We start from the raw sequence: 15,178 nt of genomic DNA, 5'->3' as shown, positions 1-15,178 counted from the left end.
TGAAACATTGATGTTAACTCGTACAACAGGGTACTGTAGGGTTGTATATTGCTGATTACATATAATAATAATTATATATTATCAGCCTACAGGCCTACTAGGCCAAGGATTGATTGGGCATTCTATTTCTGAATCCAGCATCACTGCACTGCACGGCAGGGTATGAGTGTGGGTTGGCAGACCAGGGAGCATCTGTAGTTGAAGGAGAAGGTTTGATCTGCATGTGTCCTTTGTGGTGTGTGGGTAATTACCTTCTGACACTTATTTTCTCACCAGTCTTCTCAGCGCCTTATAGTTTTGATTAAGTCCATGTCACCTAACTTGGAAGTACGGGTCATTTTTTCTTCTCTGTGAACTTGTTGCTGGTAGGTAGAGGCACAGCCTGTACAAGCAGATGCCTGGAGTCTTGGCAGTAAAAAGGTGGGATACGGTGAGAGAGGAGAAGATGTAAAGGAATCGAGGGAAACTGTTCAGCCAAACTTGAGTGTGGCCGTCTTCCTGACTCCGTGGCAGGTGTCTTTCCCTCCCTCTGTGTTCCCTCGTCTGTGCTTTATTCTCAGATAACTTATAGCCTGCACCTTACTCTTGATTTGCAGCCAAAGTGATTATCCACCAGACACTGAGTGTCTTAGAAGATATTGTGGAGAACATCTCCGGGGAGTCCACCAAGTCCCGGCAGATCTGCTACCAGTCGCTGCAGGAGTCTGTTCAGGTCTCCCTGGCCCTCTTCCCAGCTTTTATCCACCAGTCAGGTAGGAGCTGGCCCGGAGGCCTTCCGTGGGCATCTAACCAGGTCTGCTTAGATCTCCTGAGCGCGCCAGGATGGCGCAGTGCAGGCCTTGGCACGCTCTGGAGGAACACTGGGGTGTGGAAGGCAGAGGGCAGTGCTGTTTCTTTGGAGAGTGTGGCCCCTGGCACTTGTCACGTGGCAGCGAGTCACTTGCAGCCCCCTTCCTAGTCCTTGTGTTCCCTCAGCGGGGAAGACAGATGGGTGAGAGGGTCAGGGGCTTCACACAGGAAGCAAGAGAGCTTTCATTTATGCAGCCTGCGTATGTGACAGGCTTTTCAGCTCTCTGGGTGTACTTGTCTGGCTCTCCTGAGAGCATTTAGAGTGGACTTGCCAGTCTTGTGAGAGAAGTGTGGGTTCTTCTCAGTCAGCATGTGTTCACTTGCTTCTTGCAAGCTGAGCATGTGCAGTAAGAGCCAGACGGTTGCTGAGGTCTGGAGGAGGAACCACACCAACTGTGACCAGTGTTTTCTGCAGTTAATTCATTTGATGGAACAGGGCCATGCAGCCTGGTCCACCCTCATTATCCACTTCAGCCACTCAACCCCTGACCCAGCTGCAGAGATTCTTGGTCAGAGAGAGCAGTGGCTGTGGCTGTGAACAGTTCCATCAGTGTGAGCCCCAAATGATCCATCTGCAAAGAAAATTTTGACCGTGGCTGGATGCTAGGCCCTGAGTGAGGCTTTCAGTTGACCTCCATTTCCTGTTGTGAACCATCAGGCAGAGGTTCCCTGGACCAGAGTTGTTTTCTCAGCAGGTCCTAAACCATTTTCCACTTTCCATCATTGGCTCTGATGGTACTGGGGAAATTTTTTCCAGCAGGAAGTATTAGAGAGAGATGACAGTGCAGTTTGCAAAAGAAATCAAGCTGAGGGCTGTTTGCCCCGTGTGTGGAGCTTTGACCACGTGTTCTGTCCTTTTATTTAGATGTGACTGATGAGATGCTGAGCTTCTTCCTCACTCTGTTTCGAGGCCTTAGAGTACAGATGGGCGTGCCTTTCACTGAACAGATCATACAGACTTTCCTCAACATGTTTACCAGGTAACCACGCACACCGCCGCCCAGGCTTTCAGGCTTTTCAGGTTCAAGTGAGAAGTAGGGGGACCGGGCTACAAAGTATGGATCTCTGTTCCCTTTCTTCATTGGCCACAAGCATTGGTTTTCATGTGCTCTGTAGATAGAGTTCTTTAGTTGTCGTGTGGCTGTGTCTTGTCTGCAGAGAACAGCTGGCGGAGAGCATCCTCCACGAAGGCAGCACTGGCTGCCGGGTGGTGGAGAAGTTCCTGAAGATCCTACAGGTGGTGGTGCAGGAGCCGGGCCAGGTGTTCAAGCCCTTCCTCCCCAGCATCATCGCCCTGTGCATGGAGCAGGTGTACCCCATCATTGCCGAGGTACGCAGGGCCGAGGGAATGAAGTTTCAATAAACACCTTGTATTCTAAAGTGCATTTGTTAGTTGTTTTAATACTGTTTTTAAAAAATTATTTATTTATTTATGTATTTTTACCTCTATTTCGTTTATTTATTTTTATGTGGTGCTGAGGATCGAACCCAGGGCCCCGCACATGTGAGGCCAGTGCTCTACTGCTGAGCCACAACCCCATCCCTTCTTTTTTTTTTAATATTTATTTTTTAGCTGGACACAATATCTATTATTTATTTGTTTGTTTATTTTTACATGGTGCTGAGGATCGAACCCAGGGTCTCGCACATGCTAGGCGAGCGCTATACCATTGAGCCACAACCCCCGCCCTGTTTTAATATTCTTGTAAAATTGTTTTTGTTTTTCCCAAGAAAGAATGCCTTCAGCTGACACGATCTTATTAAATTGGTCAAGTTAGTTAGAAAGTCTAGGATAAGCCTAGGAGGCCAGTCATCACAAGATTGGTTGGTTGGTAAGGAGGGTCAGTTTGTAAAGTCGGGGGCTGTGTGGTTTTCTACAGCCAACATGACAGATTTACCTTTCCATTTAAAAGCATTCTTGGTCTCAAGGATGCAAGGCAACTCTTGGGACCAAACAAACCTGTCACTGTTAGAAGAAAGCACTTGGTCCTTGGAAAACAAGCCCTTAGCATGACAAGGTCCAGGGTCAGTATAGCTGTAACTCGAGCTTTCTGGAAATAGTTATGTAACTAAGAACTAACCTTTTTAACTGTCTGAACTAAGACCAAAGTGAGTGCCTCGCATCACGAGATACATGTGAGCCCTGTATGGTTTTCTACCATGGAAGCTTGTGACCCGAGGTGTCGGTTTAATTTTAATTAAGGCTGGGCCTTATAGTTATGAATTTTGCAGAGACATCTGGAGTCATGTGACTTGCATGTTCTCTAGTAAATTTGGAGATTTTTTTTAGTTAAGTTAAAAAATCCTGCTGAGCCCGCGCCCTGCTCCTCTCAGAATCCAGGCTGCCAGCGAAAGAAGAGGCGAGTCCAGAGAGCAATCAGCTCAGCCTGCGGCCTCCACCAAGGGGTCCTCTGTAGTGCTGCTTTCTGTGGTTCCTGAGTGCTCTTTAAACTCTCTTTCTATGGAGAGCAGCCCTGCTTTTAAGGATCTTACTGTCTTTAGCCTCAGAGGTTGTGGAAGACCAGCAGGTTAGCTGGGATAGTGTTTTTATCCTGGGAAAGGGAACAGCACAACCGGGAAGAGAAGACACATCAAACTGGCTGTTTTCTCAACAGAAAATCCATATTCCTAATTGTTCCTCTGCTCCGTAGCCTTTTCTCCTAGTGTACAAAGCTGAGTTCTTCTACCAGAGAAAGGGCCATGGGCACTGACCTGTGCATTCTGAATCAAGTGCCCTCCAGTGCTCAAGCATTCTGGTGTGAACTGCCACCTCCAGGGGCTTGAAGTTTTCTGCCCAGGAAGTGACATGGTGTAGGGGGCTTGTTGACACTGTATGCTTCACCTGGTATCTCTTAGGCTTCTGTGTTGCCCTGGCACCAGCTGGGAGTGGCTCCCTGAGCTGCATGAAGAAAGGGCTGAGCTTGTGTGTGTGTGTCCCCACAGCGCCCTTCCCCTGATGTGAAGGCTGAGCTGTTTGAACTCCTTTTCCGGACGCTCCATCACAACTGGCGGTACTTCTTCAAGTCCACTGTCCTGGCCAGCGTGCAGAGGGGAATTGCTGAGGAGCAGATGGAGAATGAGCCCCAGTTCAGTGCCATCATGCAGGTAAGGGGGACGAGCCAGTGAGCACGTACCCTGGAGCAGATGATTGTCCTGGGGGCCGCCTGGGCCCACTGAACTGCTGCTCTTGGGTAGCCTCTCAGGCGCGTAGTCCCATTTCCCCAGCCTGACCACATTGGCATACTGACGTTGAACCCCTGTAGGTTGGGTCTGAAGCTCAGCCCCGCCTGCCTGTCTGTATTGTTAAGTAGCATCTTGGGGTCTTAGTTTCTTCACCTGTGAGTGGGGCTCTTACTGCCTGTGTGATGGGTTGGCTTTGAGGTAAGTGAGACAACATTCGTGACCAGCCTGGACGTGTGACCTCAGCTTGCTTTACTGTAGAGCAGTATTGCCCCAAGTGTGCAAGAAGCAGGGACGAAGAAAATGGGAGTCTTTCTGGGAGGGGCCCAGCAGTCTGTGTTTTTCAAAGATGCACCCCCGTGGATCAGTCCTCACCTTCGGGTCAGTGCAGCTGTTACAGCAGCAGGCTTGATAACATTTTTGTTTTAAGCCCTCATCTAAGTGGAGGTTTTTTTAAGTATAGGCTTTTTGTCGCAGGAAGCTGGGCAGGGGGTTTCCTCCTTCCCTCCCTCCCTCCCGCCCACCTCCCAACCCACAGAAAATCTCAGCCTGCTGGGTCTTCCATCTACCATGCTGTGCTGAGGCTGGGGTTTGGGGTGCTCAGGACTTTGCTCCCCTCTCGCCTCTCTCAAGCTTAAATTCTGTCCTTGCTCATAAGACTTCTTGGGAAAATTGAGGCCTGGTCCCACACTCAGAGCTGGTAAAAACCCTTCTGGAAAACAGTCTCACACTTTGGCAATTTCTTACATGTTAAACATAGGTAGCGTGTGACCCAGCAATGCCATTTCTAAGGGTTTTGCCAAAGATAAGTGAAACCTGTGCATATTTATTTGAAGTGGCTTTTTTCATAATTGTCAAAACCCAGAAGCAATCCAAATGTCCATCTGCCGGTGAGGGGGTGAACCCACAGGGACAGGTGTAAAGTAGGTTACTGCTCAGAAATACAAAGGAACATATTATTGGTGCAAACAACAAGCGTGGATTTCAGGTACATTGTGCTAGGTGGGAGAGGCCTGACCCCAAAGGCTGTGCACCATGTGGTTCCAGCCATTATGGGACATTCTGGGAAAGGTGAAGCAGAGACACAGAGTGTCACTCGTGGCCCAGGGGCAGCGGGAGATGATGCTACACGGGGCATGAGGGAGCATTCTAGGTCAGTGGGAATCCCTGTGTGTCTTGACTGTACTGGTGACTGACTCCTGTAACGGCAGCCTCAGGAGGTGCCTCTGTGTCACCCTCAGTAACCCTGACGTTAAATAATAAGTCAGTGGAAACTTGTCATTATGGAGGTCCCAGGGCTGCAGCAGGGGTTACAGGAGCCCCCTCTCAGCAGCCCAGGGTGGAATGATGAAGTGGTGACACTTACTCAGAGAGATTTTCTGTGGGCCACCAGCCTCCCTTCCTACCAGGGTCACTTTCTATTAGATCAAGGCACTTGGTGTTTTGAGGGGGCATGCTTCATTTTGTTCCTGAACTAGTAATTTTTATATCCAGAGCTTCCAGGGCAGTTCAGAACTGGTGGTCACTTAGCCCTGAGGCAGATGCAGCTGATCAGGAGGAGCTCTCAGGATTCGTGGCCTGTGGGGCCTGGAATGCCAAGGAAGGGGGAGCTGGTCGCTTACTGGAGACACACAGATTGCTGAGGGGTTTGGCCAGAGCTGTGGGCTTCCTGCTTTAAAGTCAGGTCCCATGAAGGGATTCTAGAGATTTCTTATAAAAGGTGAAAGATGAGGCTGAAGTAGACGACAAGGCCAGTGGGGAAGACTTCAGCCTGGAGACTCCAGGGAGCACCGTGGAGACCTAGCCAAGCCTGAGAAGTCCAGCTGGGCCTCGTCCTGGCATCGGTGTGGGGAGACGCACCTGGGAACAGGTTTTTTGGCATGGGGTGGCTGTCACAGAGGGTGGCTCTGGGAGGCCTTACCTGATGGTCTCACTTCCAGGCTTTTGGACAGTCCTTTCTCCAGCCCGACATCCACCTTTTCAAACAGAATCTCTTCTACTTGGAGACGCTCAACACCAAGCAGAAGCTGTATCACAAGGTGAGTGCCCCTCTCTCCCAAAAGAGCCCTTCATCCAGGTGTCCTTGAGCTTCCTCACTGGGGAGCATCATGGGGGATAGGTGGGACCTGGGGCAGGCCCAGGGGCCTGAGGGCAGCCCCACTCACCATTGCCTCTGCCCGTAGAAGATCTTCCGGACCACCATGCTGTTCCAGTTCGTGAACGTGCTGCTCCAGGTCCTGGTTCACAAGTCCCATGACCTTCTGCAAGAGGAGATTGGCATTGCCATTTACAACATGGCCTCTGTCGATTTCGATGGCTTCTTTGCAGCCTTTCTTCCAGAGTTCCTGACCAGCTGTGACGGTGTGGATACCAACCAGAAAAATGTGCTGGGACGGAATTTCAAGATGGATCGGGTGAGGAAAGAAAGGTCCAGGCGAAAAGGAGGGCAGGTGTGGGCCTCAGGTGTGGCACCTGCCCAGCGAGGGGCAGACTGCCTCAGGCACATTAGGTCCTCTGGGCAGGGCTCTGCCCGCTGGCAACTTGGTAACAGCCTGAGTGAGCAGTGCTTGGGTGACATACTTCTCTGGCCTTGGCTTCTGTCACAGTGTTCTTAGTCTCAGCCATTGAGGCCTGCTGCTTTGTCTCAGAGAAGGGACTTGTCTCAGCTTGTCTGTGCATACCCACCCCACCCGAGCACAACCCTGACTAGAGGGTTCTGGGGGGGATGAGCCCCAGCAGGGCCTACACTGTGGAGTGTGGTAGAAGACACACTTGTCACTCTTGCTAAAACTCAATGACAGAAGACGAGTGCTTTGGGGCTGCAGCTGTGGCCCCCCAGGGTCAGAGACGGACTCAGGTTGCCTGACTCTCTCCAGATTGGCTCCAGCTCAGTGTGGGCTGACTTGCTTCATGGCCACGGAGGGCCCCTTACAGCACCAGTGCTCTCTACCTCAGGGACATCCAGTGGGCTGTCCCTGCCTGAGCAGTACCTTGGGTGGGAGCTGGTCTCTTTTGTCTGTCTGTCTGTCTCTCTCTCTCTCTCTCTCTCTCTCTCTCTCTCTCTCTCTCTGGAAGTACTGGGGATTTGAGCCCAGGGCCTCATGCCAAGCAAGTATTCAGCTGCATCCCAAGCTCTTTTTATTTTATTTTGAGACAGGGTCTTGCTAAGTTGCCCAGGCTGACCTCAAACCTGTGATCTCTCAAGTGGCTGAGATTACAGGTGTGCACCACCGTGTCTGACCAGGCTCTGCCTCTTCATGCCGTCACCCTGGTGCCAGGCCCCCTGGTTCTCTTGGTGCTCTTGACTCGGCTCTGCTGAGCAGCCTGTGCACTTCCTCTCCAGGGCTCACGACGCCCCTGCTGGGCAGACGCTGCCTGCTGCCACTCTGGCCTGTGATAAGCACGGGGAAAATGTCTCGTAGACTGAGGTCCTGTTTGCCCTTGTCTTGGAATCCTCCTTTCCTTGAATCTTTCCTGTTCCATCCTAAGCTTGAGGTTCACTTAGGATCCTAAGTTGGATTCCCCGCTTCTTTTTCCTAGAGCCCAAATCCCAATGACCAGTTTCTGAGTACAGCACTCAGTAGCTTCTTGACTAACACAGTGGTTTCTAAATTTAGTTATTCATCAGAAGCACCCAGGGTGCCGATTAAAAGTGGAGAAACAAATTCCGTGTTCCACTGAAAATTCTGATGAGGTGCTTGTGTGCTGCATCCCTTGGTTGATTTTCTTGGGGATGAGGTGTGGAGTCACGCTCTGTGCTTGTATACTCCCCGTGTGTTCCAAGGCCCAGCGCCAGTCTCTGCCTTCACCCCGTCTTTTGTAGAAGACAGCACAGCACCCTCTGGGCCCAGAGCAAAGCTCACTCCAGGCCCTTGCGGGCTGGGGCTTCCTTGGTCTCTGAGGAGCAGGTGCTGTTCCCTCTCCTCATGGATGGCTCAGGCCCTGGCTCAGGGCAGCTGGCAGCGGCGGCATTTGGAATTTGCAGAGCCAGGGAGCAGAGTCCTGACCTGGGTGTTCTGGCTCCAGAGCCCCAGGGTGAGCCAGGGGTGCTCAGAGGGCTGTGAGCAGGAGGCTGACCGGCCAGGAAAGAGGAGAGCCCAGGCAGAGGAGGAGGCCGGCTTTGAGCCAGACTCTGGAGGAGGAGCCGGGGTAACAGGAGAAGTCCTGGTGGGTGGGTGGGTGAGGAGAGCCGCAGGGCTCCTTCAGCCTGATCCTGTCACCTGCCAGGGTGGTGTCAGCTTTGTGTTGCCTACTGTGCTGCTCATTTCAGCCTGCACAGCAGGTGTCAGTGGGACATGGTTCCAACTGTGAGGCCCTCACTTCATAGCCCCGTGCTTCCCAAGGTTGCGGTTGCTGCTCCCTGCTGGGTCACTAGGGGGTGCCATGTGCACCTCTCCACCCGTCACCCTTGACTGGCGGCAGTGCTGGAGCCCTATGTGGGAAGGATCTGGATGTTGCTGAGTGCTTACTGCCTGCCTGCGGCAGCCGTGCCAGAACCAGAGAACCTGGACCTGGCAGCAGGTGTACTGACTCCACCTGGACCCTGTCCCTTCCTGTCTGTGTAACAAGCAAGGTTCCTCGTGTGTCCTGCTGACGGAGCCTGTGGCGCAGTGTCACCTGGAGGGTTTAGTGGGCTGATAGCTGAGCCTTGCCTGCAGGAGCGCCTGGTGTGGTGGGCCCAGGCCGTGTCTGCGAGTTTTCTTCCCCCATAGTGCTCTGCAGGCAGGATTTGAGGCTATGCGTTTCAGCCTAGCTCCAGGGCCTACTGAGGCTCCCGGGTGTGGGAGCAGCTGGTAGGTTCTCGCCGTGGGGCCTGGGTGTTGGGGGCGCGGGCCGCAGCCCCCTGCATCTAGTTGCAGCTGTCCCCTGCCTTCCAGGACCTGCCCTCGTTCACCCAGAATGTGCACAGGCTGGTCAACGACCTGCGCTACTACAGACTCTGCAACGACAGCCTGCCCCCCGGCACCGTGAAGCTTTAGGAGCCCCGTGTGCCGCTGCGGCCTGCTCACTGCCCGAGGGACACCGGCCGCTGCCCCCTGCACCACCACCACCTTCTGCCGCAGATGTCTCCCGGACAGGCCTGGCCATCCCCCGGAATCTCACGCCCTGAGCCACGCTGCCTGGATTCAGGGCCCATCTTAGCGCTGGCTGGAGGTCCCAGTCCAGGGAGCCCCTGGCAACCCCCAGGGGTGGGCTGTGCAGATCATGTGCATATCAGCCGAGCAGAAACGCCAAGGACAGCTTACGACAGTGCCACCTTCTCACCATTCCACCTCCCCACCCTCCCGGCGCAGCCCGCCATGGAGAGAGCCGCGAGTGGGCGCTGCCTCTGTGGAGCCCGCCCGATTGCCTTGAAGTCCCTGCTCTTTGTCAGGGATTTGCAAAGACTCCTGGTTTTTTTTTTTTTTTTTTCTTGTTTTCTCATCATTCCATTGTGATACTAAGGAACTAAGAAGCTTAATGGGAAAATAAAAGCTTACAATGTTGTTCTATAAATTCCGCTTGGAGAGCTTCATTCCGTTCCTCCTCAAGGCTCCTCCAGGTGAGTGGGCCGTGCTGGGGGCACAGTGGGCAGCAAGGACGCCCGGAGCCCCTCTTTGCCCTTGGCAATCACAGCAGAGGGGTGATGACGGGGTGGGGTCTGACTGCGTCCCACGGTCTTCTAGAAAACACCCTAAACTTCTAAGCCATGTGGAAAAACGCACTCAGTGCCGGGAGTGGGTGTGGCCAGCAGGCAGCCTGTGATGGAGCAGGACGCAGGCCCTGCAGCTACGGCATGGCGAGCCTGGACCTTCCCCTCCCAGAAGAGGATCTCCCCCACAAAGGGCCCCACAATGGACCCAAGTCTCACCTGAGCATGGCAGGGAGGTGTAGAGGTCGCCGTGGGTGCCAGAAGACAGCTTGGCATGGGTGAGGCCCCGCGCCCTCTGAGTGAGAGCCGGGTGGAAACGGCGTCCTTGCTTGCATCCTTCAGAACAGATCAGCAGGGGCTCTTGCTCCAAGACGCAGCGTGACTGGACGGACAGGCAGAGCTGGGTGGATCTGCTCACCTGGAAGTGAGGCGGGCAGTGGCTGCGCCTCGGCTCCTTGGTGAGCCAGGATGCAGGAGGGAGTTGGGGGACGCTTCTCTTTCTGAGGCCTTTATGGGAAGCCTTTGCCTTAGACTGGGCCAGCCTGAGGTGTGTGAGTGTGTGTGCACACACACACTCGCATGGGACTTCAGATATGCCTCGCGGCCCCTCTGCAGCCCTGCGCCTGGCAGCTGTGGTCAGCCCCTCTGCAGAGCTGGAAGGGGGTGTTTGGGAGCTGGCTGCTCTTCTGCAGGGGCATCGGCCTCCAGTTCTCCCCAGGCTATAAATAGGCCTTACCTGTGAACTAGGGAGGCTGGGGCGGCTTTCCACTCTTTGAGGTGGGGGATGAGAGGTGGGGCTTGTCCCTGTGGGCCCCACTCTTGGACAGGGAACACCGGCAGGAGCTGGGACAGTAAAGGAGCAGCTGAGGGGAGGGAGCAGGCTTGGGTGTTGGGGGGTCTTGTTCAGGACTGATGGGCAGGGCCCAGCTCTGAGTTCTGGTTCTTGGCAGTGTGGGCAGAGAGCGGAGGGAGGTCTCTGTTCCAATTCTACTTTTTTTTTTTTTTTTTTTTTTTTTGGTGTTGGGGATTGAACCCAGGAGTGGATTACCTCTGAGCCACATACCCAGCTTTTCAAATAAGTCTTGAGACAGGTGCTCACTAAGTTGCCCAGGCTGGCCTGGAACTTGTGAGCCTTCTGCTCAGCCTTCTGAGTTGCTGGGTTCACGGGGGTGCCTCCACACCCGGCTGATCTGGTTCTCAGGGGCAGTGCCCCACACAGGGCCTGAACCACGCAGGCCTTCAGAAGCCCGGTGAGTCAGGTGAACTACTGGACTCTGACAAATCCAGAGGTCGTCCTTGCATTCCGGGATGGGGAAGGGTGGAGATGGACCCTGCTGAGCCTTTGATTAGTCTCTGGTGGAGACAGATCACGGCAGGGGCCTCTCAACCAGGGGGACTGCTTTTTGTCACCTTGGAGTGTGAGGAGGATGCCCCATGTTCTGCTGTGGCCCGCGTCCTGGCCTCTTTTGGTTTATGTCACTTACATCTACCAAAGACAAAGCCACCTGCCTTGAGATCTGATGAACTTTTTCTGTTTTCTTTTTTTAACCTGGGGACTCTCATCGGGCTATACTCCAGCCACTTTTATTTTTTGTGACAGGGCCTTGATAAATTGCCCAAGCTGGACTGGATCTTGGGATCCTCCTGTCCCAGCCTCCCGAGCCGCTCAGTGTTACGGTCTGGATGTGAGGTGTCCCCCAGAAGCTCATGTGTAAGACAGTGCAAGAAGGTTCAGAGGGGAGACGATGGGTTATGAGAGACTCTACCCAAACAGGGGATCCCCTGATGGGGGTGAACTGGTAACTGGAGGCAGGTGGGGTGGGCATTGGGGGCGTGGCTTTGGGTACATACCTGTGTCTGGGGAGTCTCCACTTCCTGATCACCATGCCGCCTGCTTCCTCCCCCACACTCCTGCCCTGGTGTTCTGCCTCACCTCGAGCCCCAGGGACCGAGCCTCCAAATAAAACATTTTCTCCTCTACAATTGTTGTGGTCAGATCTTTTAGTCACAGCAGCGAAAAGCTGACTAAAACAGAAATCAGGTTCCGCGGTGCCATGGCGCCCGCCTGATGGGATCTCCATCCTCGCCAATTGTATCCTTCTCCTCCACCGCTGGCCACTGACCTCGTGCAATGAAAGGTGAAGGTTTTTGTTTTAAAACAGCAAGTATTTTTCTCCCAGCTATAAAATGTTCATGACAGACTGTAAACATTCTTTAAAAATGACCGTCTAATCCTCTGCCACAGGAAACAGCCGCTGATATTTTGGTGCGTCCTCCTTTCTCCTTTCCCTGTATGTGTACAAATGCGCTTTTTCTTTTCTTTGTTCCCATTGGGAAACTTGAGCTCTCCCTGTGTCGTAGGCTCCTTTTTGTACACTATATTGTGACCTCCTCATCTTATTTTTTTTTTTAAGTTTTTCGTGCCTCTTTTTTTTTTTTTTAAGAGAGAATTTTAATTCTCAACAGACACAACATCTTTGTATGTGGTGCTGAGGATCGAACCCGGGCGCACGCATGCCAGGCGAGCGCGCTACCGCTTGAGCCATATCCCCAGCCCCGACCTCCTCATCTTATTAATATTCTACCAAAACCTGCTCCGTGTGGCAGGTGGCGTCTCCACACGCGGAGGTGCCCTGCCCTGACTGTCCGCCTTTGTGGCCAGGGAGGCGGCCCTGAGCGTCCGTGTGCAGGAGTCCCTGTGGTTGTCTGGTTTCTTCCGACGAGGAATTGCTCCTTGGTTTGGCCTCATGGTGGGGACTGTTGGAGCTCGATTTCTGTTCTGAAAAAGGATGGGAGTCGCAGGCTTTGGAGTCGCCAGGAATCTGAGCAGAGAAGCTCCGCACAGACCACTGGACTCCATCAACCCTGTCTGTGCATCTTGGAGACTCTGGCCCCAGTCAGGTCCCTGTGCACTCTGAGCACCTTTGCTGTCCCAGAGACCTCTCCATTGCCACATGTCTCGGGGTAGCTGACGGGGAAAGGACAGGTGGATGCTTCTAGTTGGCTCCCCGGGCTTTGGCAGGACTCTGATTGGTGGCCAGTCATCAATTTAACATACGTCATTTCTCGAATTCTTCTGCAAGCCAGGTACTGGCTGTACGGGGCGGGTGGCAAGACAAACCCGCAGATAGCTGCAGAGTGATGTGCTCAGCATGTGGTGGGTGGGGACAGGTAGAAGATGCTGGAGGGAACAGGTGGGGCTCTCCCCAGGTGACAGTCATCGGGCAGCTCCGTGGAGCATGTGAATTTGCCAGGAACTTGGCAGTGGGCAGATAGTGGGGCCGGGTGGGGTCTCCAGGACAGGGTGAAGAGCCAGAGAGGGGACAGGATTTTCCATCTGGCTGGAGCTGACACATTGCGGGTCACCAGGAAGGTTTGGTGGGGCACTGGGGAACATGGCTGTCATCTTTTCCCTTGAAACCAGGACATGGTGAGCAGAGACGTTCTCGGTGATAACTGTGGGGCAGCAGGTGTGTGCCAGGACTTGTGTCTCCTTGGTCATGGGAGGGGAATCCCTGACTGAATGTCACGGAGAAGACAAGAAGCCCTGGGGCAGATGGTGGCAGGCAGCTCTGGGTGGCTACTGGCTCCTCCTCCTACTGCCCCAGGGCCCCTTTGTCCCTTCTGGTCACTGGTGCCAGGTGTCCCCCCACCAATAGGAGAACTCGAAGGCAGAGATGGCCCTGCTCCCAGCACCTGGCATTGGGGCTCGGCTCGCAGCAGGTGCCCCCAGGATGTCAGGCTGTGAGGATTTTTCAGATGTAGCCAAACGGGGTTTTCCTCCCAGGAAGCAGCTTGAAGTCACACTGGGTGCCCTTGACTAACTTTCAGCCTAAGGAAGCCCCGTCCTTGGTGTCTGGGGCCTGGGCTTCTCCTGGGCTCCTCAGGAGGGAGGCGGGAGTGCAGCTCTCAGCGCCATCACTTGCAAACATCTTTTCAAAGCCTGTTAATTAATTGGCTCGGGCCTTGGGCAGTGGCGAGGTGGCAGCTCGAGAGCACAGGGCAGATCCGTGCCTCCTTGTCAGAGCTGCTGCCCGCTCCCGGGGGCTCTGAAGGGCAGTGACAACCTGCACAGGGTCCCGGGTAGGGGAGGGTGGAAAGTTAACTATCTAGACGCACCGCCCGCGAGATCCACAGGCCTGACGTGGCAGGCATTTTGACAACAGGTAGATTTCCTTTTTAGAAGTCAGGGCCCGGGGTGTGGCTGTGGCAGGACACTTGCCTGGCCTGTTCAAGGCCCGGGTCCCATCCCTAGCAGTGCACAAAATACCAAGTGTTTCTTCCTCTCTTTTAGTGTGGAAATAATACGTGTCTTTGAGGATAAATAAGCCTCTGAAGGCACTCAATAATGGTGGGTGGGCTTCCCGACCTTTCTGTGCATTTATGTGCATCTAGGCATCCACCAGGAGTAAGATCATGTTACATGCAGGTCAGGGTCCCCCTGCCCCCAGGCCTGGCACAGACCCCTTCGGGAGGCCCCTAGAAACCCCGGCTGTCAGTCTGTCTCCTTCTAAGCCACAGACTGGCCCGGGGGGCAGACCCAGCCTGTGTGGAACACGGATCCGGGTCTCATCTCCCACACTTGTGTTCGGATCCTCACGGGCCAAGGCCAGGCACATGAGACACACGGTCACCTTGGAAACCCCGAGGATGGTGTAGCCCCATTTGCCCAGGCTGCAGCTTCCCCCGCCCCAGTCCCAGTGCGCCCCGCAGGGTAGATGATTCCCAAGCTCCCGAGTCGCAGTGACCTTGCTTCCAGCCTCTGAAGGGCACTCAGTGGAAGTGATGCAGCTCCTGGAGAAGGATGTGCCTGGCATCTTAATCTCCCCTCACCCAGCTGCCCGGGAGGGCCGGGAGCAGGGGAGTCTGGGGCTGGTGTTAGGTCACTGGTCTGTTCTGTGGCATTGCCCAAAATGGTCCCCCTGCCTTCCACAGAGGAGACCAGCCCAAGGGTTTGCCTTCTGCAGACACCCACCCCACCCTTTAGGATTCCTTAACCTTGAAGCAAATACCTCCTCGTGAGGCCATTGAAGCCCAGAGAGGGAAATGACTTGCCCAAGGCCACACAGCCCGGGCTCGCTTGTCTGCCTTCTCATCCACTGGGGACCTCGCAGCAGGGGCCTGGGAAACCTCAGCTATCCATGACCTCACCCTGACCACTCAAGGAAACAGGTCCTCTGTCACTGTTCCCACTGAGCCAGAAGGACAGGCTCCCAGCTTACATGACTTGCCTGTGGTCACACAGCTAGAACGACCTAGGGGACAGGAATTCAGACCAGATTCTGCAGGGCACTAGATTCTGCCCTTCCCTCTGTTCTCACAGAGGAGTGGCGGCGGGTTCCCTCCTGTCACCACCCGGGGAAGACCTGAGATGGCTCTTCCCAGGCCCTGTCACCACCCGGGGAAGACCTGAGATGGCTCTTCCCAGGCTCTGTGTGGCTCCGCCCGAGGGGTCCAGGGCTGGGCCTGGCTTCAGGAAGAAAGGAGGCCAGCAGTGAGTTGTCAGAGTCCCTTTGG

The 15,178-nt window shown here is 54.2% G+C and overlaps 1 protein-coding gene across 2 annotated transcripts in view; it reads left to right on the top strand.

Annotated features, from left to right (window-relative positions):
- Positions 1-9,490, top strand: part of Xpo6 (exportin 6) — a 105,993-nt gene extending 96,503 nt beyond the window's left edge. For both annotated transcript variants that reach the window (XM_026392070.2, XM_026392069.2), the window contains exons 18-24: positions 597-752; positions 1,715-1,829; positions 2,008-2,179; positions 3,793-3,954; positions 5,970-6,068; positions 6,213-6,443; positions 8,907-9,490. In XM_026392070.2, coding sequence (XP_026247855.2) covers positions 597-752; positions 1,715-1,829; positions 2,008-2,179; positions 3,793-3,954; positions 5,970-6,068; positions 6,213-6,443; positions 8,907-9,008 — 1,037 coding nt within the window. In that variant the 3' untranslated portion in view covers positions 9,009-9,490. The remainder of the gene's footprint in view (positions 1-596; positions 753-1,714; positions 1,830-2,007; positions 2,180-3,792; positions 3,955-5,969; positions 6,069-6,212; positions 6,444-8,906) is intronic.
- Positions 9,491-15,178: the final 5,688 nt, after the last annotated feature.

The sequence above is a fragment of the Urocitellus parryii genome, chromosome 9 (genome assembly GCF_045843805.1).
Source record: "Urocitellus parryii isolate mUroPar1 chromosome 9, mUroPar1.hap1, whole genome shotgun sequence".
Classification (NCBI taxonomy): Eukaryota; Metazoa; Chordata; class Mammalia; order Rodentia; family Sciuridae; genus Urocitellus; species Urocitellus parryii.
The sequence above is the reverse complement of the archived record's forward strand: the minus strand, read 5'-3'. Positions and strand labels throughout refer to the sequence as shown.